Below are 27,409 nucleotides of genomic sequence, written 5' to 3'. Positions count from 1 at the left end.
CTATCCCTGTTCTACAGAAATTCAATAAGAAACAATATTCTAAAATATTTGCTAACTCTGATATTCTACATAGTACATTCTAAAGAGCCATTGCTTTGACACCTTATCAGGAATAGTTTTTGTTAGCTACTTTATCCTCTTTATGGTCCATTCTCTTGCTTTCATCTAGATGGAGCAAAAAGATGATGGTTTCACTGAAAAATAAATTCACAGGATCTTTGAAAGGCCACAGTTTCGCCCCTGAATAAGCCAAATGGATAGTTGTTGAAGAACTTGGAAGAATGACATTCTGAAACTGCTGCACTCCAGCTTACTTTGCAAAATAGTGATCCAATTGTGCAAACTCTTAACCATGAGTGAATCCTGCTTCCTCAAGGGGGTCTAACAAAGTCTGTAAGATTATTTCTGCAAGTCAGGGTTTGCATAAGCAGACCCAAAGACTCAATTATCAACTGCAGATAACAATCGACAATATTTAAAAGTATACAGCATTTACCTCAGATGGCAATTGTCTTCTTCATATGACTTGGCCTGTGTTGAAACTGGTCTAGATAGTATCTCTTGTTGATCTCTCTTTAACAGAAGAAAAATTTTCTATTAATGGAAAATAGTGTCTGTGCCCTACAAACTATAAGTGGTAAAATGTCAAATAAATCAATACAATTGCTGTATATAAAATAATCATCAGTATCACAGCCTTAATCACTGCCACTTTTCCAGCAAAGGACAGGATAATTCTGTCACAAGTATTACAGCTTTCCACATATAAGAGATGTACAGAAAGAAGCTACAATAGAAGATAAATTGTTTTATTCAAAGTACCAGAAGACCAATCTTAAAATATCACTTAGAGCCTCAATTGTTTTCTTCCACACTTAAAAAGGTATATGTATATAACTTACTCTTTCCAAGCTTTAAGATCACCTAAGAAAACTGAAAGTATCCTGTCTCTATGCGTATACTATAGATATTTGCACACGAGGTGGAGCAAGTATCCTATTTTCCAGGTTATGCAACAAAAATAACAAGTTGAGTTATTTTTATCATTTAAGATATAAACGTACATTTAATTTGGACTGAATTAATCATATTGACATTCTGTTTGGTTGGCAAAATGTAGCTGTCTGCATTCCTGATGTGTTCTTTTTATGAAATGGGTAGAGGGTTGTTTTTTTATGTACGAGGCCATAATTAGTTTTGCCAATCTCTATTAAATTCCAATCTGCTTGGTTCAGCTCCTCATCAATGTTAATAGAAGTTTTAACTATGTTAGAAATGTTGCTTTTAAAAAAATGTTTCTCTCTTACTAAATGCACCTTTTCTATTTAGGCTACTTGCTCTCCCTATTTCTGTGTGGACAATGAAAATCAGTCAAGTTGGTTTTGTTTATAATTACTTTCAATAAGATATCACTGCTGCAATGGATTTAAAACATCTACCTGCATTAGTCTAAGGCTAATTTCCCCATAAGTTTGTTTTTCTTGCAAAAGCAAGGAAAACTATTTTTCTGAGATTTTACCCTCTAGACCTAGAACTGAATTGTGCAAGAATAGTCACATAACTTACCATTACTTCTTCAGCCTGACGTACCAAATCTGCTGTTTTTGCTTCTAATTCTGCATTCAGTTGCCTAAAATTATAAGATAAAGTTTACCTGAAGGGTAAAAGGCATAAAGTTTACCTGAAGGGTTTAAAAGAAATACATTTACTGCAAGTCTACAAAGAATCTACTGTATTTAAATAAAGGCTTTTAATTATCACTTCCACAAAGGAAGAGCTAAATATACTTCAGAACATTATCTTGGACCTGATTAGCAATCTCTAGGAATTGTATTGCAAAAACAATAGTAATACAAACCCTAGACATACACTGAACAATAAGATTTAGGGCAGGGGTGATAAAGGTATGGGCTATGAACTAGATGTGGCCCACAGAGCCTGTCATTCAGCCTCCATTGTGCCCCTGGGTCTGAGCTGACCCATGAGCTATATACAGTGCATGTCAGACCAGCCCTGCACACGGGGCCTGAGACACGTGCTCCATGCAAAGCCTGCCCTGGTCAGTTTGGGATCTGCACCATATATAGCACTCCCCCAGGCTGGTCTGGGACTATGCTATAGATGGTGCTCACTCCAACCAGTCCAATTTCTGTACTGTAGGCTCTGCATACTGGGCAAGTCCCAGACACTGGCATGCAGTATGCATCCCACACCAGCTCAGGGGACACCATATGTAGTGTAGATCCTGGAGCGGCTGGGGCAGGCACCCCATGTGCTGCATCCAGCATACAGCCAGGGAGGGGAATCTATGGGCTGATCCAGCCTGTGGACTGGCACTGTGCCGCTCATCTGGCCAGTGGGGCCAGATGAGTTTAACACATAATATAATCCTGTGAGGAATGAGAACCCTTCAGTGAGAGCCTTGCTTCACTGATTTAGATTGGAGACTTCAAAAAGACTAGGTCTAAGCCTTTAAAGACTTGGATTGGCACACAAAGGGGGGAAATAAGACCAATAAAGTAGAAGGAAATAGGAACCTGTTTACCTTAAAAGGAGTTTACTTTGGATGCACTTTCTGAATAATAAAGCTAATACAGAAACTTGCATTTAGTTAAAGAACTCCTAACCTGTACCCAGTTCTTTGTGTTCAATACCACAGAGAAATAGTACTGCATTTATAACATCAGTCTATTTGGCACAGAGCTAGGCATGCTGCCATTCCCTTCCAGTGAAAGACACTTTCTTCCTATCTTCTTAAAGACTCAATTTTTGTGTTTTTTAATCTTAGTGTCCTGCTCTTCCTAAATAAAATGTGATGAAAGATTTCATTCTGTCAAGCTACTTGTTTTTTTTTTTCTTTTAAAATAAGAGTAATTGTTAAATAGCATTTTCTAGTGTTGAAATTAAGTGGCAACTCAAGGTTAAAAATTTAAATAAAGTCGGGTTTTAGAGCAGGTATGTATGTAGACATTTCCAGAAACACGACTGAATTATATTAATAACAGCCTTGAAATACCTGAAAATTGACTATAAAAAGGATGGAGATGAGACTGTTCTCCATAGCTCCATGGAACAGAACTAGAAGCAAAGGCTCCCAATTACAGCAGTAGAAATTTAGGCTACAAATTAGAAAAAAAACTTTCTAACTATGAGGGTGGTTAAGGATTGGAACAAACTACCTGGAGAGGTTATGGAATCGCCACCCCTGGAAACTGCCAAGAGCAGGTTAGAGAGAGACCTGGCTGAGAGATTTCTGCTGGGATGAGCCTGCCTTGCGCAGGACTAGGTGGCCTTCTGGGGTCCCTTTCTGCCTTACTTCCGTATCATCATAGCATACCATGAGTGTTAACTGTACAGTCCATGGAGCTGCTACGTCCAGCTCGCAGGGCTCGTGGTGGCCAGGGAATTTGGAAGCCAAGCTAGCCGGGGGCACCACAGAATCCACACTCCCATCGGACGTGGCTGTTGGCAGCAGCAGGGTCAAGTGAGGACTGTGCCCATGCAGCCCTGCTCACCTTGCAGCTGCTTAGCCCTGTCATTATTTGTCTTGCCACCGCCACAGCAAGTGGCTTGGCCCACAGTCACTGTTTGCCCTGCAGCCTCTGCCAGAGCCACTGCTTCTGCTACTAGCTTCATAGATCTGACTGGCAAGGAGCCGCAGTCCAAATCCAGCCTGGTGCGCAGGGTGACTTTGTGGGTTACAAACAGGGCTTTATTTATTTCTGTCACTTGTCAACATTTCCTTCCTATTTTTATTTATAATCTCCAGGCTTAGGTAGAGCTGTTAGCTGGGTTGGGAAATAAAGCAACAGTTTCTCAGTGAAAAAAAAAAAAAAAGCAAGTAATATTGTAGCTGAAATCCACACCACATGGCATACACACGCTGGCCAAACTGCATCCGTGTTTGTGTTTCTACGTGCTTAACGTTACAACCTTCACATTCCTTGAATGTGGCCTATTTTCATGTAATATAAAGTCCTTTTATTAGCACTCCAAGCAAATATGGAGAGAAGAGGTGGCTGGGATAGGAGGTTTATTGAAGGGTGATGGTGAGTTTGCTGCTGTGGCTCAGCCTAACAGTAAAGAGACGACAATGTACTCAACGCTACGAGCCACTGCCCTGTTCTTAACAGGTGCAAGGACACTGAAGGCAGCCGGCTGGCAGCTCGGCTTTTCCTGCCCGCGAGCTAATGCCGACGCTCTGGTGCAGGAAAGCAGAGGCCCCTACATGCTTCCCTGCAAAGTGAGGCCTGAACGCAGCCTCGTGCCGGTGCCTCGCGCGGGCAGGGCGGTCGCAGCTAGCAGGGCCGGAGGGGCTGCCCCAGGGCTGCTCCCCGGTGCCGGGCGGCGAGGAGGGGGCGCCCGCTGAGGGGAGCGGGGGGTGGGCTCGGCGGAGGCCCCCGCCCAGAGCCAGGCCGCTGCTCCACCGCCCCGGGGGCCCCGCGCTTACTTGTACCGCTCCTCCCGGGCCAACAGGGCCCCCCGCACCGCGCTCCTCCTCGGGCCGCCCTGGGCTCCCCGCGCCGCCAGCGCCGCTGGCTGGCAGCAGCTCCCGGAGTCCGCGGCCTCCCCAGCGCTGCCGCGGCCGGGCGGCGACCCTCCTCGCCCCTGGCAGCCGCGCCCGCCGCGCCGCGCCGCCATTTTGTTGCCGCCGCCGGGCCGCGGCGTCGCGGCTCTCTCTCCCTGGCAACGGCCCGGCCCGGCCTGGCGGGGGCGGTGTCGCTGTGCCCTGGGCGGGCCGGGGGAGCGGTGCTCGAGAAGGTCTGCCCCGCCTGAGGGACGCGTGGGGGGACCCGGGTTGGGGGAGCAGGAGTGAGACGCGGGAGAAGCGAGGAGGCGCGGGAAGCAGGTGCCCCTGCCCTGGCCGTGCTCGGGACACCTGCTGTAGCCACGGGGAGAAGAGCGACAAGCCCCTGTGTCTTCTCTACTGGCTTCTCCCATCTCCAGCCCGCCTTGCTCTATGTGATACCAGGTTCTGCTCTTTATACTTTGTCACAGCAGAGCCAGCCCCACCTTGTTTTCTGCTCTTCTCTGTCATCCTCCCCTGCCTTCATTTTCTACTCTTACTTTCCTGTTTTCTTTTTTCCCCACCTTCTCCTTGCCTTTTGTTTTTGAATCTCACGGCTGTTTTCCTCCCCCGCCCAGCGGAGCTGTTTCGCCTTCAGAATCGCCCACTTGTTCATTCATTCTTTCATTCATTCCTCTCTTCAGATACCATTCGCTCTCCCACTCACCTGCCCATTCATTCAGTCTCCCTTTCACACGCTGTTAACTGATTCTGTCCCCCTCTCTCACTTTCATTGATGCTGTTTCACTGAATACATATATTTCATTGAATACACTTAGGGATGTGGCCTGCACTACATACTGCTCCTGGTACAATTCAGTTCTGCCAAAAACTGACCCGGTAGCAGCAAAACCCCTTTTTTCTTTTGGCAGAGCAACACCAGAGGGACAGAAGACTTCTGCCACTGTAGGGAAGCTACCACAAGCCACATTTTATGTAAGCGGCACATAAGGGCGGTATCATAGCAGGGCACGTGCCCCCCCTGAGATTGGCCACTGCCAGCTTCTGGCAGTCCCCGCTCACCACTGCCGGCAGCACAGATGGTGGCTGCAGGTGCTCGCCGCTTGCCACTCCACCCTTGCCATTGACACCGTTGTGGCCACCTGTGGGCAGTTCCCGCTCGGCCCACCCTTGCCACCAAGGTCACTGCGGCTGCCTGCGAGGAGTACCCGCTGACCACCGCCATATCCCTGCCACCAACACTACTACCGCTGCCTGTGGGTGGTCACCGTGCCCCCCCAGCCTCAGGAGGCACGCATCGTTCATGCACGTAGCTACACCGCTCTTCTGTAGTGGAGTTGCAGAGGTATATATGTGTGTTGGCAGTTTCTCTGTGGCAGTTACAGTTGCAATGTAGACAGTCAAGGTTAATATTTTGTACGCTCTTCTATACAGTGGTGAGGAAGATCCAGAAAAGGAAGAGACTGGGGAACACACACAACTGGAGACAGGGGTAGGTAGCAGAAAAGTTGCCAGATATGCAGATCTTGGGGGCCAAGTCATCAACCAAGCCAATGCCTAAGGAATAAATAGAGGAGGAGCTGATGGGGGGCGATATGTGAATGAGGATGGGTTAAAGTTTTGGAAGTCATAGAAAAATTATCTGGCAGAGGATGGTGCAGAGGGAAAATTATGTGAGGAGTCCTCAGAGTGAAAATGCCTGAGGAAGGTAGTAAATGGGTACTACTAGAGTATGGGGTTTGCAGATGAGAAGAGGTATAGCTACATGTGCATGAACAACGCATGCCTCCTGAGGCTGAGGTGGGCGCAGCGACCACTCACAGGCAGCGGTGGCAGTGTTGGCGGCGGGGACATGGCGACTGTGAGTGGGTACTGCCTGTAGGCAGCCATAGTGACCTCGGTGGCAAAGGCGGGCCTTTACCTCCATCCACAAACTATACAACTCTGCTTTTGTCCAAATATAAATAATTGTTGCCTTGCACCATGATGAAGGCAAATTGATGATATTATTATCTGTCAATACAATGAGTTTCAAGATTTAAGATGCCCACAACTTTAGGCGCAAATTTACTTAATCGCTTATATAATCTATTGATCTAAAAACAATACATGCTGAAAGATGGGTAGAGAGAAAACAAAGGAAGAACTGAGGCTGCTAGTACTATATAAGCAGAATTATGGTCTTGATTATTTTAAATTGAGCCTTTTTGTACTCTTGGGGAGCATCCACGCATATAGGCATATGCACTTGCAGCAGCTCAGATAGAAGCAGCACAAATTTGTGGTGGGGATTTTTGCCTCAGCGCACATGCCTGGACATGCACTTTGGTGTGGGACAAGTTGTGCCACTTGGGGCAAAATGACCCTGCCCAGCTCCTCTCAGATTTGCAGCCAGGGGAGCTAGAGCCTGGGGCCAGCACAGGTGCCCCAGCAGCAGAGATCCTGGTGTTCCCTGTTAAGAAATTGCAAATTCTTTGATAAGAAACCCAAATTCTCTCATTAAAATATCAAAACTTACGTTCTTTTGCTACTAAAATGAAATGCCACTATATATAAAGATCAGTTGGGCAATGTTTTATTGATATATTTACAAGTTTAAAACAATTTGAAAGCCTACCAGTGGCTCTATCATCATAATAGAATGAATTCTAAATATCTATACTCTTTGGCATTTACTTTAGGTTTTTTGCTATAGAAAAATCAGAGCTGCCCCTACCCCCTTCACTCGCCAGGATGTGCAGCACTCAGCAGCAGTGATATGCCAGTACCCTGCCCTACCCTTGCCCCTCACAATCAACCCGCAGCCCCCCCTCCCCTCCCCTCCCCTCCCCTCCCCTTCCCATCCCAGTCCCCTCACTCCTGATCCGCAGTCCCTGCCTGCCCCCACTAGCTCCCTCCCAGCAGCAGCTCTGTCCCAGCAGCAGGACATGAGTCCGGCTGCAGCTGTCCCACCCACTGCTTTGTGGTTCTGAGCAGTGCCAGCCCTTGCTGTTCTGCTCCCTGCCCCATGCTGTCCCTGGGAAGCCCTTGACTGGGGTTCAGGTACTGAGCTGGGCCCTTTATTCCCAGGCTGGCCTTCTCCTGCACAGGCTGCTCTAGGGGGGCTCTAAGCCTGGCTCTGGTAGCCTCTCCTGCCTGGACCTCCCCCCACTCCACCAGCCCATCACATCTCCTAAGTGGATCCTGGGACTGGGAGCCCCCCAGCCTGGGGCTGCATGTCCCAGCACTGGTGTGGGCACAAGGCAGGACTGCAGTGTGGCAGTCGCCCCTGCAGCTGCAGCTCCTGCCAGCAGGTCCCATCCCATCCCATATGGCTGACTGGGCAGGCAGGGTTTGAGGTTTGTGGGAAGGATGTGGGGCTTGGGGGGGAAGGGGTGTGGAGGAGTTGGGTGGGTTTGTGGGGGTGAGGTTTGTGGGGGTATGGGGCTTGTGTGGGGGTTTGGGGTTTGTGGCTGGGTATGTGGGTGAGGGGTTTGTGGGGTGGTTTGGGGATATGGGGTTTGTGGGTGGATTCTAGGGGGTTTTCTGGGTGTGGGGGGGCTGTGTGAGGGTGGGGAGCTGCTCAGGAGGGGTTGGTCCCCCCCCCAAAAGGTGAACCCCCTGCATGGCTCACTAAGAGCCCCAGCCTCCACAGGGCACACATGGCTGCCCCCATAGCACACATGCCCCTCCACAGGGCACATGCCCCCCCCCAGCCTACAGCTGCACCCCCCCCACAGCAGCAGCAGCCATCAGAGTACTCAGGGCCTTCCTGGCACACCCCCCCAACGGTGCAGGACAATGCAACTTGGCCCCAGCCACCTGGCACCCAGCTCTACCTGTGCCACATTGTGCGGGCCCAGCCTGCCCAGCCCAGCTTGGCGCAGGGCTGTACACCTTCAGGCAGCTGTAGGCCTCTTGGGCTGCCACCCAGGGCCTGGCACCACTTGCAAGGACCACGTGTTATTCCAGGCTGGGTCCTGCCTCCATGGAACCGGCCTGGCCCAACAGCACGAGGGGCCTGTGGAGGCAGGACCCGGCCCGCTGCAACACATAGTCCCTGAGAGCAGCACCAGGCCCCAGGTGACAGCCTGAACAGCCTGGAGCCGCCCAAAGGCGCACGGCCCTGTGCAATGTGGCACAGGCAGTGCCAGGTGATAGGTGGCCAGAACGGAGCCGCGCTGCCCCACACCTGGGGGGGCAGTGTCAGGAGGGCCCTCAGTGCCCCAATGACTGCTGCTGCTGCAGAGGGGAAGTGGGCTATTCAGGGGGCAGGCAGGGGACCCACCCCTCCCAAGCAGCCCCCGCTATCCCCCACAGTCCACCATACCCACACAGCCCCCGCTCCAGGCCTCGCCCCCAGTCCCTACTTACCTTAGACAGAGCCCAGTCCGATCATGCTCTAGCCTGCACTGCTCTTTCTCTGCATGGGGAGGCAGCATGCTGCATCACCAGGGCAAGCAGCAGCCATAGAGACATTCTGGCCAGCTACCAGATCGTCTCTTTGGAGAACCCCAGCCTCCAGTTGCCTCAGGGCATGGTCCTAGATCGTGCCTTGCCCCACATTTTTTCTGCATTTTTTGTTTTTAAATTTTTTTTGGTACCTGGATTTCCAGGTATCAAATTTTGACCCCATGCTACAAATATGCAGCATGGGGAACATTTTTTTGTTCCCAGCATGCCTCTTGTGGTATGTGCGTGTTTGCCTGGACCCGCCCTTTAATGCTTTTTTTCCCCCTCACTGTCATTCAGTTCATTGTGTATATCTAAACTATAATTATTGAGTTTGTATAAGGCTTTAATGAAGGGCTTTAAGCAATAGATATTGGGGCCATAAGGACTTACTTGACTAAGTATATGAGCAAAGCAGACTTAATGAAGTGCACATGTGGAGACTCTTCAAAAATGTGTAGATCCATTTAAGAACAATAAAATGGTTTGGAGGAGAGGCAAGTTTTCAGATTAGATATGTCAAATTATGGGACAAAATTAAAATGAAATATAGAGCAGGTTCAAATTAAATTAGCAAAAGGCACAAAAGTATTTGAGTAATCAACATGAAAACTGAAGTTGCCTAGCACTGCAGTTGGGTATTGAGGTGAAAAGAAGGGGAAAAAAGCCTGTCTTTGAAAGTGATGAAGTAGAAGGGTCAGCCAGGCAGTCAATAGGTTACAGTCACTTGAGAAAGAAGGAACAGAACAGAAACAAATCATGTCTTTCAAAAGAGGAGAAAAACTCCAGACAACCAATTAAGCTTTTTTGCTCGGAGAATGAGTAAGGGAAAAGATAGTGATAGAAACTACCAAACTGAATAGAGAAAGACAAGTTGTAATAAGAGTCAATGGGAGATTAAATGGTCATGGTCAAGATGTGTTTTCAGAGATGGAATAGAAATTCCAAGAGGATCAGATGCAAGTGGGAATCCAGGAAAACAAGATTAGAGCTCTAGGAAAAAGCATGTTCTTAACTAAAAGCAAATATCCATGAGTTGTTCCCCCCACCCAAGAAAATAATATTTCAATAAAAAATATGTTTATAGTATTAAAATGTAATTTAAAATTATTTGGAAGGTCTCGAGAGGTCTTGATAAAAAGCTATGGATAAAAAAGAAAGCTAGGCTGCAATAATTCATTTTATCTATTAAAGCTCTAAGGCAACAAAGTCAGAATAGGTTTGCCTCAATTTATGTGGAAGATGCATTCCCAGGGAAGAGCACATAAATCGAATTTGCTTAAAGCAAACCCAGTTTACAATGAAACAGATAGGGATGCATTCCCAGGGCAGGGAGGGAGGGAGGGAAGGAGTGAGGCTGGGGAAGGAGCAGGGAGAGGGGTGTGGTGTAGCCCAGTGGCTGCAAGCGGGCGGTATCTGCCATTCCTGGGGCTGCAGCAGGGGCAGCATTGGGCTCTTTGTGGGGTTCAGGGTGGGTGGCAGCCCCACTCACCCCACCACGAGCACCGGGAAGAGCCTGGTGCTGCCGCTGACCCGAGCCAGCAGCAGCAGTAGCAGCTGCTGCCCAGCCTGCTCTCATCTGGCTGCAGGCAACTGCCTACCCCTGCTGCAGCCCTGGGAGCAGTGGACGCCACCTGCTTGCAGCTGCTGGGCTGCACCACACTGGGGGGTTCAGGGCACGGTGCCCTGGGGGAGGCAGAGCCCTGAGGGGCTTTGGGCACAGCACGGCCCAACAGCTGCAAACCACTTACATCAGCTGCTCCCAGGGCAGCTGGAGTAGGAACAGGTAGCTGCCTGGAGCCGGACAAGAGCAGACTAGGGCTGGTGGTTGCTGCAGACTCAGGCCAGCGGTGGCACCAGGCTTTTCAGGGGTGGGTGGGTGGGTGGGGCCCAGCCCCACGGCTCTTTCCCCTCCCTTCACTCACAGCTCTTTCCCCTCCCCTCACAAACTCAGACTTACCTGCTTGGTGGAGGGCAGAGTATGCCTATACTGATCACATACGAATCACATATACGTGAATTTACCTCACATATAACGAATTTCAGGTACAAAAGGGTCATCGCATAAGAGTGAATTTGCATAAATCAAACCCGCATAAATCAAGGGAAACCTGTAGTTTAGATTAGACAGATTACCGGTAGACCCGTTAGGGCTCTTGATAGTATTTGGTTCACTGTTAATGAGCAAAAAGGGTAATATAATTCATTTGATTGTAAATCATTAAAAACATTTCCCTTTTTTTTTTTTTGGAAAGTTCTCTGGGGAGAATAATCAGATATAGAACTATAGATTCTGTGCCCTTCATAAATTCTAGTAAATTTTAGTAAGGTCCACAATATTATTCATTTAATAAGATTTTTTCAGTAGAAAGTTATTTTCAGTAATATCTTTGACAGGTTTAGAATTTAGCTACCTGATGCTTTTAAGTAAATATGACAGAATTAGAGTGTTTAAAAAAATATTTCTTATATGAACGTTGATGGCATTTGTCTGTAGATAACAGAAATGAGAAAATAGAAATTAAAGAATGATGTAATTTCTTGATCCCTTACTGCATTAAGGTTTTATCACTTTGAATATAACCTAAGATGACCGTAACAGGTAATTCTGTAATACACAGTTGGTAACTGGGTAGAAAGCAGACTTGCATTTGAAGTCAGCAATCAATAGCAGCATGTGCAGGCAGCTAAGCAATTTATGTGCATGAAAATGTTTTAAAAAATAGACATTGCCATGGTCTGAAACTTAACTAACATTGTTAATAGAATCTCATTTTCCATTCAAGAAGATTTTTAAAAGCCCAGCTTAAAAACCAAGCAACAGTAAAATCAAACGGTTTGTGTATTTTCGTAAACAGGTTGTTACTTTAAAATTAGATTTACATCTGGAGTTTGAACAGTTTAAATTTTGTGAATGTTCTGCACCATGGCATTGGTTTGGACCCTTATCCAGTATCTCCCTTCCATTAATATGGCTCATAATCAAGACGCTTCACACATTCTGATTTTCCTTTGTTTTGTAAAGTTTCTTGAAGGAGAGACTCTCAAGAGAAAGAAGAATCTGGAATGAAATAACTCTAGCAAAAGAAAAAAGTTTTAAATGATAATTTCACATTCCCGCACATATTATTGCTCATTTTGCAGAACAGAATGTAATTATGCATGCCAGAACAAAAGAGTGAAACCAGGATAGACAGCAGGGCTTACAGAGGACAGAAGAGTAAGCACAGACTATGGAGTATTAGAAAACTATAGTAAACAATTAGAAAAATAGATACTTGAAAGACACTTGAAAATAAGAATATGTTTGATTAAAAGAACACGTGTATAACATGTTACAAAACTTATACTCTTGTTTCTTGTGCATAGTGAAAAGTTTTTGGATGATTCTTTCACAAAGGTATCAAGAGCTTAGAATCACATACCAAATCACATCCCTTATATTTTTATAAACTAATTTCTTGTATAATACTTTTTCCATTGCCATAATGTACAGAGAGAATAGCATCAGGTGTTCTATGCTTATTGAATCCCAATTAGCAAAGCTATCAATTTTAAATCATGATAAAAATGGTGAAAATCAAGGTGGGCTCTTTCTTAATTACAATAATTAAACATGGAACTGATTCAGCAAACATTTAGACATGCTATTGTATATCACATCTGATATGTTATACGATTGTTTGCATCGTCCACTTGTTGTATATATGGCACCTTTAAGGCCAGAGATGAACCTTCAGTTCAGTCTCTCGTGACAAGACTACAATAGCATCATCTTAGATGGAGGAAGCTCTGTTTACTTTTTAATAGAGAAAAATGGCTACCTTGACACTAGATGTAGTCCGAACCTGGAAAGAAGTTCTTGTCATAATGATGGAACTCCAGTATAGTATGCAACTGTAATTGACATTTTATTACCCCAAAGAGAATTTTCTTTTCCGTGATCTTTTTTTTTCTTTTACCCTAAAGCCTCAATTGAGAAAGCATCCCTAGTTAGATCAGCATTTACATATGCTCTTAACTCATATGTAATATGAGTTAACTACATGCTTAAAATTAAGCATCTTTATTTGGATTTTAGATCCAACTGCCAAGTATAAACTTTCTTTAGATCCCTCCTTAAAGGACCTATTCATTGACTTTTATTACAATAATTTATTTTAATGGGTGCATGTAATTTCCCATGGCATCTGCTTGAGCATTTTGCCTTTTCAGGCCAATTGGGTGCCACTGTCTCCTTGTGGGTTGACAGCTTGCCCTCCAGTGGGAGTCTCTAAGGTCCCCAGGGGTTCTTGTCTGCCACAACTTGACGTTAAGGATTATTGCTAGGAGGAAGTTCTCATGTCCTGCCTCTCCTGGTTCCCTCTTCTATCTCTCGCTTAGGTCTTTGTCTCGGAGCTCTGCCTCCCCTACACCCCACCATATGCCAACCAGAGATGATGTCAGGTCTTGGCTGAGGCTAACTCAATGTCAATCAGCCATGGCTGGGCCTTAGCCCCTATCTAATCTCAATCCCAGTTCAGACAGTGTACTATCCTTGTTCAAGCTTCACGTCAGCCTGACTTGTCGTTGCATGTACCCCAGGGCTCCATCCTTCAGGGCTCGTTCCCTCTCCAGGGGTTACTCATGGCTTTTAATATCCTTCCTCTTTTTCTCTCTCTGCAGGCTCACCACTGTCCCAGTCTCTATCAGCTTCATCTGGGATCCATGGCTTTGTGAGAGGTATGTGTTCTGGCTCCTCTGAGCCAGCCTTAGCTGGGCATCCCAACTCTTGACGTTGTTACCACTCTCCCCTGTCAGGGTATTCATTCACTTCCTGCTGCTCTGGGCTCTCAGGAGGCCTCACTTCTGGTCCTCCTTGGACATTGTCTGGTGGGGATTTTATCCCTCTTTCTGAGGGACGCCCAGCAAATCGACATCGGGACACATCCACAAAGCGTGCCCATGCTGGCCTGGAGGAGCACGTTTGGGCTTCGACATTTTGTGGCTGCCACTTTTCCCGCCACTCCTACGCTGGCACTGCTTGTCTTCTGACGGCGGCGTCTCCACCATTGTGCCTTTGATCTTCAGCAGCGTTCTGCGGCCACCACTTTTCCCTCTGCTCCAGCACCAGAGGTAAGCTTTGGCTCGTGGCAGCATCCCCGCCACAGTGTGTTTTTAAAAAAAGATGAAGCTGTGTACTGTTTACCTATTGCAAAGTGCCCTGTATAAAACTTCTCTTTGCATTCAGCCTAAGTTCACAAGGGCAAAGTCTCTGCTTTCAAATGTTTATGCATTGCCTCACACATAGTTAGCATGTAGCAAATAATAAGTAATTGGAGATAAGTTTGAAACAAAATACCAGCCCCAAAAAAAGCCCAAATGTGGAGGGAACTGCAATCCAGTTCTGAAATTTTGAAATTGGCTGCTAGCCACATAATAAACTGTGCCAAAACCTTGAATCCAAATATACGTGCTTCAGAAACTGGTGGCAACTTAATTATCCAAGCATCATAAGACATTGTAGCATCCATCCCGCCATTTCTAAACAGTTAGTTGAAAATGTGTTAGAGAAGTTTATTGTCTACTAGCCAATTGCCCAACATGAATGACGGAGCATTTCAGGGAGAGCTTACATGCCCCCCACAACACACCCTTTGGGGCCGGCCACTTAAACCAGGGGCGGGCAATTATTTTGGGCGGAGGGCCACTTACCATGTTTTGGCAAGCTGTCAAAGGCTGCATGGGTAGCTCAGTTCCCTGGCAGGTGCCCCACCCCCTGGTCACCATCTTGTGATGGAAGTCCTGCCCCCTAAACCCTGACCTTTGCCACCAGAAGTCCATCCCCTTGCCCCCGGAAATAAAGTTTTACTCTTGAATATTGTGGGGGGTGCATATAGGTTTGTGGGGGGCTGTGGGTATGTGGGGTGAGGGAGCACGTGGAGGGGATGTGGGTGGGTGTGGAGTTTGTGGGGGTGGTGTGTGGGGGGAGGATGCCTGGGCTATGTGAGGGGGTGTGCATGTGGGGGGGTGCATGTATGGCAGTGCAAGGGGAGTGTGGGTGCATGTGTATGGTTGGGAGTGCAGGTGGGACTCATCCTATGAACACACTCCCACCCACTCTGCTCCTGGCTGCACACCCACACCCACCCACTCTGCCCATGGGTCCACACCAAACCCACTCACCCACTCTGCCCCTGGCTGCACACATACACACACCCACGCTGCCCCTGGCTGCACACCCACCCACCCACCCATGCTGCCTCTGGCTGCACACATAACACACACTCTACACATACCTGCATCACACCCCCCCACAACACACACCCACACCAGAAATACCCTATCCATGGCTCCATGCTCCCCACTCCGGTGATGCAGCCAGGCCACATGGTATGGACAGTGCTGGTAGGCAGGGAGTGCAATTGCTGGGGGCAGGGTGGGCTGGGTTGCTCAGTCCTGCTGAGGCTCCTCCTGGGTCCTACTGCCCTGTCTCCTATCAGCTTTGACAGGAGCTGGGGCAAGTCAGTAGTTTTAAAGCCTAAGGGTTCCCTCCACCTCCTGCTCCCTGCCTGAGGGGTCGGGCCCGTGCAGCCAATTGCTGCCCACCCTCTCTGCAGCGCATATGTAGTTGGCCTCCAGCATTATGGACAGACAGATGGAAGTACTAAGCCTTTGATTATATTAGAATTTTGAGATAAATTAATGACCAAAAAAGGGTATTAAATTAAGTCAAGAAATAGAAAATACCATATTAGGAAAAGAAGACCACAAAAGATCTTTGCGTGCTGACTGCAGCAGTTCTTGTTACTTTTGTTCTAAGGTACCTTAGTTAACTGAATAAGGTAGATAGTGTGAATTGCCCAAAGACAAAGTTCCAACTAGGAGAACAAATATGTTGCAATAAAATAATGAGTATAACAAATTTGCTTCATTCTTTTGTTCGGCTAGTCCAACAAAAGAAAAGGGATGACTTTCCAGATTCCTCTTTTATAAGGGATACCCCTTATTTTAGACAGATATGTTGCTGTGATCTCACTTCTATTATCTTTCACATCAGATATGTTGAATTGCAAATGTTTGGATGTGCTTTTATTGCAGATCATTTTTAAAGATAAAGAATAGATTCCATGAAATACAAAATTTCTGTACCTATTTTTGTGTCTTGTTTGAGGTATTTTTGCCATACAGATCACACATCAGGTTATGGAGAGGGATGCAGCTAGTATTCCTATTCATTGGAAAAAAAATACGCAGTCGCTTATTGTGTGTTGTTATTTGGCTCATAAGTAACATAATTTGTGTACCTACATTTGTTATTTCCATCTTATAACTTAAGCTCAGAAGTGTAATAATAAAATAGATGAGCTATAAATATCTGATTCAACATTTACTGATATAGCTATAAATAAATAAATAGAGTTATGCCTGTAATTCCGGTAATAAATTAATATTTAGATCTAGAGGCCTAATGCAGGGCATGATCCTGAAATTTTTACTCTCATCAAATGTTTTTGACTTCCAGCCTTTAGGATTGGGTACACAGATTCTTTTCCATGTGTCTCATTTGGAATGTGATATTTAGTAGAGACTTAAATAACCTCAAAAGCCACTATCTTAGGAAGTTATTGGAGTTTATTAAGTTTGTGCAATAATAATCTATTTTAATCAGAATTAGTAAGTTATCCGAAATGCAATGATGGTTCATGGCAAACAACTATCCAAAATCTCTCAGGCTAAAAAGATACCAAACTGACACACACAGGCCCCTGCTACATGTTACATATATTAAAAATTAACTGGTCAATTTAGATAATTACTTTGCAGCTACACCTGCAAAGTAATTATCTCATGATAAGAATGACTGTCCAGCTATAAAAAGAGCCAACCATCTACTAAATTTGTACTTGAAAATGTATAGCAACTCTATAGCTGGTTTAATTTAAACATGTAACAGGGCCTTCAGTTTTTAAACATTCAGGCTTATATGTTGTTCTCTCTTTGTATTGGAGTTTATAAAATCAAAAGGAGTTATGTGAATATATAAAGGGGAGATAAGTGTTTATTAATGTGAATAAGGTAGGGGAAGAGAGAGAGAGAAGAAGTATGCATGTCCCCCTGGTTTCTGAGACACTGTAGGGAGACAAGAGGGGAAAAAAAGTATAAATTGGATAAATAGGAGAGGAGGTGGGTATTGTGGAGTGTCCCTCTTGCCCAATGGACCCATTAACAGTAAAAGCCAGTTCTTATGAATGGGCTTCCTACTCATCAGCTGCCCAGTCTCTGCTCCCCTCTCAGCAGCTCTTTGATCTCTTATGAGGATGGAAGAGATACAGGGTCTGCTTCTCTACTGCAGCGATTACTCTCTTTTCTCACAATTTTCTTAAAGGTTATAGTGGGGATTCTTCATTGAGGAAACTCAACACAAACCATACCATTTTCATTGGTATTTAAGCCTGTCACAGGGAGAGACAAATGGGGGGAGACCCCAAAGCCCAAGGGGGGATCCCCGGGGCCAGAAAATGGGGGAGGAACAGAAAAAGCAAAAGTAAAAAAGAACACTTACTTGCAGCAAGACCTGAGGCAAAGCAGGAACACCGGAAAAAGCCTGCGTGAGCCATTAGCCACGCTTTCATCCATCCGCGGCCAGCTGGTGACGTCAGCAGCAATTGCCGGCTGGCAGAGATAAAAAGGACGGCCCACAGAGAGACGAGGGGGGCGGACGCTGGGAGGAATCCCAGCTGGGGGAGTCAGCTGGAAGTATGGTGTGGAGCGAGAGACAGCGATCCCCAACAGAGGCGGATCCGACACCTCACGCGGCAAGGGAGAAGCCGTCAGCAGTGGCGAAGACAAACCTGCGCTCAGGGCAGGAGCTCCGGTGCAGGGAAAGGCAGGTGAAGGAGACAGAAGCCAGAGAAACTCCGGGACTAGTAGTCCCCATGGAGAAAGGGGAGGCACTGGCCCTCCTTCCAGCTTCCAAACAGGTGGGATGGTGGAGGGACCCAGTTTATCTGAGGAGATGCCCCAGAGAGAGGGGCAATGTTGTGAAGCTCCAGAGAGAGGGCAGCCTTACTGCGAAGCCCCAGAGAGAAGGCAGCCTTACTGCAAAGCCCCAGAGAGAGGGCAGCATTATTGTGAAGGCCCAGAGAGAGGGCTGCAGTGTTGTGAAGGCCCAGAGAGGGCAGTATCACTGAGGAGCCCCAGGGAAGGGGAGCACCACTATTGTGAAAGCCCAGAGAGAGGGCGACGATACTGAAGGCCCGGAGAGAGGGCAACGACACCGAAAGGCCCAGAGAGAGGGCGACGACATTATAAAGGCCCAGAGAGAGGGCAACAATAGCCAGGTCTGTAGGGACCAAGCCATGGGGCTAGGTGAACAAAGAAGGACCCTAGCGGTCAAATAGGAGCACGGGGTGTATCTTGGGCACACACAGAGTGCACGGTGTCAGTGGTGGTTTTCTTGCGTTTTTCTTTTTGCTTTAGAGCATCTTGTGTTTCCCCATGCTGGAAGAGGTTGAGGCGGAGGGAAGCGAGGAAAAAAGAATAAGGGGCTGTACGCTTATTGATTGAAAGACACTCGTGGTGCACAAGATCGGCCACAGGATCGACAATCACCCGTCAGGCTGGGTATAGGGTGAGGTAGAGGGGAGGAGGAGCCGCAGTACTGAGCCCCCCCACTGAAGAAGATTCAGAGTCGTGGCAGGCGAGAAAGGGGTGATCTGCGTCGTGTGTAAAGACCTCCTCGGAAGACCACCTGCGACGGCAGGGCAGATCCCGGTGAGTACCCGAACCAAAGAGGCACGGAGCAAGATGTTCGAGGCCAGGCGGGCCTACATTCCCCTTTTCAGAGCAGAAGATCAAATGGGATATATGTGGGAGGATAAAAGAGAACAAAAGACACTGTCTGCTCCATAGGTTAAACAGCTATCAGGCAGTAGACTAGAAAAAGGTCTAGTAAAACAGATTTGCAGGTAAAAGAAAGAAACTTAGTGCCCCAAATTATTTAGTTACATTTTTATAAATTGCCAAAATGGCGCACATAATATGCTCAAGGCCTCTTTTCTATTGCTTACAAATATAATCTAAGTACAGCAGTAGCACGTGCAATAAAATCATAGAAAAAATGGATTGGACAAGAGCTCAAGAGGTCATCTAGTCCAGCCCTTTGCTAAGTGCAGGATCATCCATGTGTGAACAAGTCCAGGCAAGTGTTAGTCTAAACTGCTCTTTAAAGTTTCTGAGGATGGAGAATCCATAGCCTTTCAAAATAATCTATTCCAATGATTTAAAAGTTGTTGTGAAGTTCTTCCTAACAGCCAACATAAATTTCCACTGTTTTAATTTAAAAGTATTATGTCTAATCCTATCCCATGGAGTCACTGAGAAAAGTCTGTCACCATCCTCTTTATAACTACCCTTCACATATTTGAAGGCTGTTATCAAATTTCTCCTCAAATCTTTTCTCCAGACTAAATAATGGCAGTTTTCCAAACTTTTCTAAAAAGTCACATTTTCTAGACCTCTCTCTAATCATTTTATACTCTCTACTCATCTCTCAATTTCTCTTAAATTTTTCTTGAAGTGTGGCATCCTACACTGGACACTATGCCAGGTGAAGCCATCAAGGGGGCAGAAAGAAATGATTTTTTCAAGTGATCTGGCCCATGAAAGTGCTCTACAGCCATGTCATAACTAGGAAACAATGGAATTTGTGGTGGAAGTGTGCTGCACGGTGGCTTCTTTAATCTTGCAGTCCCCCCCCCCATTCTCCGCACGCTTCCCCCCCCCCCCCCCGTTGAGTGGCAGAGGGGTTTCCATCAGCTCCACTGTTTGCCGCTCATCCTTGATTGGCAGGGAGGCAAAAACGGGAGTGCCCAGGGAAACTGCAAGATTAAAGGAGCTGCCACACAATGCATTTCTGGCATGAATTCCAGTGGTCCCTAGTCATAACACACATGTATGGCTGTAAAGCACTTTTAAAATGGCCAATCATGGGAAAAATTAACCCTGGTTAAATCAGGAATTACATCAAGGTACTCAAAATCAGAGCACCTTAGGGAACTTGTGCTCCCTCCAAGGTTAATTTTTTGGAAGGGGGTGGTTGGGCTGATGCTATCAGCCCAGCCCTGCCCTCTGCGCTGCCAGGGAAGGAGAGGGAGTTCCCAGCAGCTGAATGGCCAGATCCTAGGGGGAGGGGGTGGAGAATGGCCCCCCCTCACCTTGTGGACCCCCCCCCCGGTACCCTGGTTGTGATATTGGGGGAAGCTGCATCAGGACCATGTGGTGAGGAGGCTCCATCCCCCCCCCCCCCCAGCTCTATCCAGAAGCAGCCAAAAGCAGCCAGCACAAAGCTCCCAGCTGCTGAATGGCCAGAGCTGACCAGCCAGGGTAGCTGGGGAGTACAGTTCAAGGTGAAGGGGCTCCATTCTACCCCCCACTTCCCCTCACCTCTGGCCATTCAACACTGGGAGCTCCCTCCCCTTTCACCTCCCTCCCTCGCTAACAGTCCCAGAGCTGAGGGTCAGGGCTGGTGAGAGGGGTGGTTTGGCAGCCTCCTTGGAGGCTGTTGGAGCATCTCCACCTGCTAACCAGGGCCAGTGTAGGCTGATTTCAGCCCCTCCCCCTCCTGACCCAACAGGAAAATGTCTGTTGGGTCCGGGGGGGGCTCTAACTCATGGCACTTTATGTAAAGTGCCATCAGTTAAAGTGGAGCCCTAATGTCTGTCTGGGCCCCCAGGTGATGCATAAAGCAAAGGAATCACATTTTCTGACTTGTAGACAACACTCTTGTTCATAGAATGCAGTGTGCTATTGCTTATTTTGCAACAAAAGCATGTGGCTGACTTGCATTCAGTTTGTGGTCCAGTATATAATCCCTAAGCCCTTTTCTAAAGTACTGTATCCTAGCCAATCATGTCCCAATTTGTATTTATGCATTTCTTTGTTCTATCCCAAGTGCATGAGTGTACTTTTCCTTATTGAAGTTTATTTAATTTTGAACCACTTTTCCAGTTTATAAAGGTCATTCTGGATCTTAATCCTATCTTCCAAAGTACTTGCAACTCCAACTATCTTAGTGTCATCTGCAAATTTGCTACTTGTGCACTCAATCCCACCTTCCAAATCATTAATGAAGACAGGTTGTGGTTGTCATGGGTGACCTAAACTACCCAGACATCTGCTGGAAGGAGCGGTCAGCCAGATCCAACCGCTCACGTAGGTTCCTAGCTGGGATACAGGACCTCCACCTAACCCAGGAAGTGCATAGTCCCACCAGGGGAAATGCCTTGCTGGACTTGGTCCTTGCCACAGGCGATGACCTGGTGAAGGGTCTGCGGGTACTTGACCACCTGGATGACAGTGATCATTGCCTACTGGAATTTACTATCCAGCGCAAGGTGGTGAAAGCAAGCAGCAAGGCAGAAGTCCGCGACTTCAGGAGGGCCGACTTCTGTAAGCGAAGAAGGTTAGTAGGAATGGCCTTGGGGTCTTGGACCTTCAGTGAGATGGAAGTCCAAGACGGGTGGTTGTTTCTCAAGGAGATGATCCTCCAAGCTCAAAGGGAGTCAGTCCCAATGTGCACCAAGGAGGCCAGGAGTGCTAAGAAGCCCCCATGGCTCAGGAGAGGCATCCAGGGATGCCTGAGGGCAAAAAAGAGGCATACAAACAGTGGAAGCAAGGGACTATCACCAAGGAGGATTACACCTCCATTGCTCAGGACCTCAGGAAGGCTGTTAGGAAGGCCAATGCAAAGATGGAGCTAGGGCTCATGACCAGAATTAAGGATAATAAAAAGCCCTTTTTCAAATACAGAGGAAGTAAGAAGGTGGCACTGGGTAATGTGGGGCCCCTACAGGATAGGCTTGGCAATCTGGTGATTGTGGCAAATGAAAAAGCTGACTTCTTTAACGAATTCTTTGCCTCCATATTCCTAAACAGGGACCGAAGCATCTCCCTCACTAGAACTGCAGACAGACCCAGGGGAGGCACTGCCATGCCTAGGGTCAGGAATGACCTAGTTAGGGAAGTTGTGGTGGGGCTGGATGTGTTTAAACCCGAGGGTGCTGAGGGAATTGGTGGGGGTCATAACGGGGCCCCTGGCACAGCTCTATGAGTGCTCGTGGGGCACTGGCCAGGTACCAGAGGATTGGAAAAGGGCCAATGTGGTCCCCATTTACAAGAAGGAGAGAAAGGAAGATCCCGGCAATTATAGGCCAGTCAGTCTTACCTCGGTCCTTGGGAAGACCTTTGAGAAAATTATCAAGGAGTACATCTGCAAGGGCCCAGCAGGGGAGGTAATGCTCAGGGGCAACCAACATGGGTTCATTGAGGACAGTTCCTGCCTGACTAACCTGGTTTCTTTTTATGATTAGGTCACAAACCCCCTGGATGAGGGTGTTGGGGTGGATGTCATCTTCCTGAACTTTAAGAAGGCCTTTGACATGGTTTCCCAGCACATTTTCTTAAAAAAACTTGGTGACTGCAGCACTGATACCTACACAGTCAGATGGGTGGCAAATTGGCTAGATTGTCGCACCCAGAGAGTGGTGGTGGACAAGTCGTTTTCGACCTGGAGGGATGTGGGTAGTGGAGTCCCCCAGGGCTCGGTCCTGGGGCCTGTACTGTTCAACATTTTTATCAGTGATCTGGAGGTGGGTGTGGAAAGCACGCTGTCCAAATTTGCTGACGACACCAAGTTGTGGGGTGAGGTGGGCACGCTGGAGGGGAGGGACAGAATCCAACTAGATCTAGACAAATTACAGGGGTGGGTGGATGAGAATAGGATGGAATTCAACGCAGACAAGTGCAAGGTGCTGCATCTAGGGAGAAGGAACCAGCAACAGTTAGGGGTGCCAGGCTCTGGGATGGGCTCCCAAGGGAGGTGGTACTCTCTCCTACCTTGGGAGTCTTCAGGAGGAGGCTGGACAGATATTTGGCTGGGGTTATATGACCCTGGCACCCGTTCCTGCCCGGGGCAGGGGGTCGGACCTGATGATCTGCTTAGGTCCCTTCTGACCCTGAGTACTATGATACAGCAAACAGTACTGGACCTAAGACAGACCCTTGGGCAAGGTCCATTGTTACCTCTTCCCAAACAGATGTTGACCATTGATGACTACTCTTTGAGCACAGTGATCCCACTTGTATCCACTTTACAGTAGTTTCATCTAGATCAGTGATGAACAAAAATATGACCAGCCAATAAATTCGATCCAGCCTGCAGGTTGGATGGCTGCCAACTCACTGGATTTGGCCTGCAGGTGACCAGCAGTTCCACAGCTATGTGGTGCCCAGCAGACAGGCGGGACTGCTTTTGCCCAGCAGCATCAGGCATCAGCCATGGACCTGGGTGGGGCTTCCACAACAGAGGGCAGCATCAGCTGTGGACACCACAGGCAGGTTGAGGAGCCTGGATGCAGAACCTGTCAGCAGTGTCCACAGCTGACTGGCCACCCTTCCATCATTGTGGAAGCTCCCACCCAGAGCCCCAACCTGAAACCCGCTAGTGGCATCCGCTGTGGATCCAGGCAGAAGCTGCTGCTGCACTTGGTGGGTGGCAGTGGCTTGCTCTCAATCTCTCTTTCTCGCTCTCTCTTGTCTCTCTGTTTCTCTCTTTCTTTTCTCTCTCTCTTGTCTCTGTCTCTGTCCTCTTTCTCTCCCACGCCCTCATCTTTCCTCCCTCCCTCCTGCTCCTTCCAATACCCAGCTGAAGCTGTACTTTGCCTGGAGCCCTAATGCTCAGCTGTGGGCCCAGGAAGGAGCTTCTGCTGTGCTGTGTGGGCATCAGTGTCAGCTGTAACACAGGGCTTCTGGCAAACTACAGCTTCAGCCAGGTTCTGCAGGGTGGGGGAGGGAGGGGAAGGGGAGAGACAGGAAGAGACCCTGTGGCAGCGGCTTGTGTCTGGGTCCACAGCTGAGTGTTGGAGATCCTGATGAACTACAGCTTCATCTAGGTTCTGGAGGGAGGGGAATGAAAGAGGAGGAGAGGGAGAGAAGAGAAGAGGAGGAAGAGAGAGAGAGACAGAGGAGAGGAGAGAGAGAGAGAGAGAGATGGACGTGGCCCTCAACAGGTCCCCAAAACCCTCCAGATGAAATAATTTCCCACCCCACATCTAGATGGTATTTCCTTAACTTACTAATGAGAACATCATATGAGAACATGTCAGAAACTTTGCTAAAGTTAAGGTGTATTACATCTGCTGCTTTCCTTTCATCCACAAAGCATGTCACCTTATTATAGAAGGAAATCAGGTTGGTCAAGCATGACTTACTCTTGATGAATCTACGTTAGCTGTTCCCAAACACCGTATTTTCCTCTAGGCATTTAGAAATCAATTCCTTGATGACGTGTTCCATGTTCTTTCCAGATATTAAGGTCAGACTAACTGCTCTAATTCTCCAGATCCTTCTCCTTCCCTTTTTTCAAAGATGGGCACTGTATCTGCCCCCTTTCAGTTGGCTGGGACCTTACCCAAATAACCTATCTCCAGTAACTAACAACTAAAACCAATTTCCTTATGCTTGGATGTCTCCCACCTTTTCTAATTTTGAGGGGGGTGGGGGGATGAATTTTGCAGCATGCCTGCAGTGTTTGCTATGTATGTGAAAATTCATCTTTACCAAACTCTTCAAAAGATATGTGTTAAAAAATAGAAAAATATACCTCATATTTAGGTAAGGAAAAATGCTGCATCCATGATGTTTAATGCTAACCAGGCTGAGTTGATTACTGCAAATAACATATCACAATAACAAACCTGAGAAATTAGTACTGCACTCAGATTTAAAAAATAAGACTAATTGTGATAAAAAATATATTTGGGGCATTTGTGCAATGATGGAGCAAAATATTTTAATAATATTAACCTATTTTACAATATAGACAAACATTTGTGGACTAGTTGGATCTAGACAATGTGTAGATATTAAATTAATAATCCAGACATTGAAGGAATTCCCCAGACAGCTGTTACTTTATTTTCCCTAATCAGTAATAATCATCTGGTGGTATCTGAAAATGTGTAAACCAGAATCTTTGTATACCAGCATCTATTTTTATGCTTTTTTTTTTTCATAATACCATGCCTCCTAAAATATGAAAAAAAATCAAATATAGTAAGCATGCATTTCTTTGTAAAGCAGCTGCCAACTGTTTGGAAAACAGTCTGTAAGACACCTTTAGACTACAATGTGCTAAAATGGTTCATCATCAATATATCCAAATACCTTATTTTTGCTTTCTTGCAGAACATAGTGATTGATGCTAGCTGCTTTTGTGTCAAGTTTTGTTTTGTAAAAATACAGTATGGATGGAAAGGAGCAAAGCACTCAGATTGTGAGGAACAACAGGGATGGGGGATGGGCAAACTGACCTAATAAGTCCCTTCCATCTCAGACATCTCTAGTTCTGTTACTGCATGCATTTTATACTATTCAAATTAAATATACATACTGTTTTAGTACTGCTGTGTAGACATGTAGAATATCTAGTTTATAGATTATTCTAGTGTTTCTATCATATGCATGTTATGATTTAATTGTATCTAGAATTTTTTTTAAATTACAACATGGTTTGTTTTGTTTTCCTCTGTATTTGTCTCACAATCTGGGTTTACTTATTTTAGTGTCATCCTTTCTAACCTAATCCAAACAATAACCTTGGCTCAACAATTTAAACATATTGAATCCCCAGCCAGAGTAGTCTTCCCTAGTAATACTCTGATTACAACAGCTTTTATGTCTGCATGGGAAGGACCTTAAACATTAAATCTCATCAGCATGTAAAAAATAAGTGGTGAGCATCAGTCACATTTTCTTGAAACACCACAAGTCTTCCTTGAAGCATAATCCTTTAATCTCAGGATTTTGGGCACTTCTGTTCTGATTACTAACAATCAAAAGGTTTGGCAAATACTCTTTGACCTGACCCCAAAGTGGTCATTGTAATATTATCTGGTTATTGTGAAACATGCATGTTTATTTGTTGTTGAGATAAAATTATAAAGGAAAACAGTGTACCTGTGCAACATTAAATAAAATGAAGATATGCTGTAGTGTCCATTCCCCAAACATTGTGGATAAGGAGTTTCAAAATAAGCTGCTATCAAAGTGAGAGAGGATCTTCTTTACTGAAGATGGAAATCTTACGCCAAATATAAAACTCACAATATTTTTTTCCAGATGAGATTACAGTTAAATTGTTATACTAATCTGTATAAATATGATATTCTCAAAACTAAAATGTGTTATTTGATTCTATTGAAGAGAGTAATCTTCCCATATCAATTTTTTTTCTGACATAATATGTAAATAAAAAAGCAGAATGCTTTTTTAAAATTTGTGTCTGTATTTGAAACATTACAAATTAGTTTGTTAGATGTTCACCTTTCTCTTGGAAATTGCAATCAAGTTCCATTTTATGATAAAATAGTAAAAGACCAGATGGTTTCCCTGTCCTACTCCAAACACAGTCTACACAAGTCTTAGCAAGAAAAGGCCTATCATCTTCCTGGAGTTTAATTTTATGTAAAAATAAAAGCCTCTCTTCCTTGTCTTGGTTACTGAAGTTCCTCCTTGCTGGGAACAGACATTCAAAAACCTGAGCCTGAATTGATTCAGTCTTTGCAGGTTAGTTTAACCTGACTAGGTTGAATCAGTTTTGTAACCAGACAGACATCTCAGAAATCTGTGAGGGAGGGGGAATGCTTAGCAGAGAGTGGGGAGGGAGTGGGGGGAGCAGGCAGATGCTGCTGTGCCTACAAGTTTCTGTCAAAGCTGCAGCCAGGGAGAATAGGGGAAGGGCCAGTCCTGCTGTGAAGCAGAGAGCCCCACCCAGCCCCGAGAGCATGCTGGGATGCTGGGGGAGTGTGATTTAATTTAAACCAGCAAGGGGTCTGGGACAGACATTGCATAAACCAGTTTCAGCCAAATCAGTTAAATCTGATACTACATTCAACCACATTTATCTCAAACTGATTTCAGCCATTCTTAAACTGGTTTATGTGCTCTGAACATATATTCTATTACAGGTTTAACCCTGTTTCTGATCACTTAAACCAGTTTATGTGCAATGTCTGTCCCTAGCCCTGAAGACTTCAGCATGCAACTGAGGTTCTCATAGATTCATAGATTCATAGATGTTAGGGTCGGAAGGGACCTCAATAGATCATCAAGGCCGACCCCCTGCATATGCTGGGTCTAGATGACCCCATCTAGATGCTTATCTAACCTCCTCTTGAAGACCCCCAGGGTAGGGGAGAGCACCACCTCCCTTGGGAGCCCGTTCCAGACCTTGGCCACTCGAACTGTGAAGAAGTTCTTCCTAATGTCCAATCTAAATCGGCTCTCTGCTAGCTTGTGGCCATTATTTCTTGTAACCCCTGGGGGCGCCTTGGTGAATAAATACTCACCAATTCCCTTCTGTGCCCCCGTGATGAACTTATAGGCAGCCACAAGGTCGCCTCTCAACCT

The 27,409-nt window shown here is 46.3% G+C and overlaps 1 protein-coding gene and 1 long non-coding RNA gene across 5 annotated transcripts in view; one reads left to right on the top strand and one right to left on the bottom strand.

Annotated features, from left to right (window-relative positions):
- TEX9 (testis expressed 9) overlaps window positions 1-4,656 on the bottom strand; it is a 35,503-nt gene extending 30,847 nt beyond the window's left edge. For 2 of the 4 annotated variants that reach the window (XM_019477850.2, XM_059714697.1), the window contains exons 1-3: window positions 4,451-4,656; window positions 1,567-1,630; window positions 497-573 (exon numbers count right to left, since the gene is read on the bottom strand). In XM_019477850.2, the coding sequence (XP_019333395.2) occupies window positions 497-573; window positions 1,567-1,630; window positions 4,451-4,641 (332 nt within the window). In that variant the 5' untranslated portion in view covers window positions 4,642-4,656. Of the gene's footprint in view, window positions 1-496; window positions 574-1,566; window positions 1,631-4,450 lie in introns of those variants that run through there. The other 2 variants (XM_059714698.1, XM_059714699.1) reach the window with 2 other exon arrangements.
- A 37-nt stretch (window positions 4,657-4,693) lies between these two features.
- The window catches only part of LOC109280608 (uncharacterized), a 56,899-nt gene continuing 34,183 nt past the window's right edge, over window positions 4,694-27,409 (top strand). Inside the window, exons 1-2 of the long non-coding RNA XR_002086982.2 lie at window positions 4,694-4,761; window positions 13,625-14,074. This is a non-coding gene — a long non-coding RNA (uncharacterized LOC109280608). The remainder of the gene's footprint in view (window positions 4,762-13,624; window positions 14,075-27,409) is intronic.

This window comes from Alligator mississippiensis, chromosome 11 (genome assembly GCF_030867095.1).
Source record: "Alligator mississippiensis isolate rAllMis1 chromosome 11, rAllMis1, whole genome shotgun sequence".
NCBI lineage: Eukaryota > Metazoa > Chordata > Crocodylia > Alligatoridae > Alligator > Alligator mississippiensis.
This window is presented reverse-complemented; position numbering and strand designations above follow the sequence as displayed.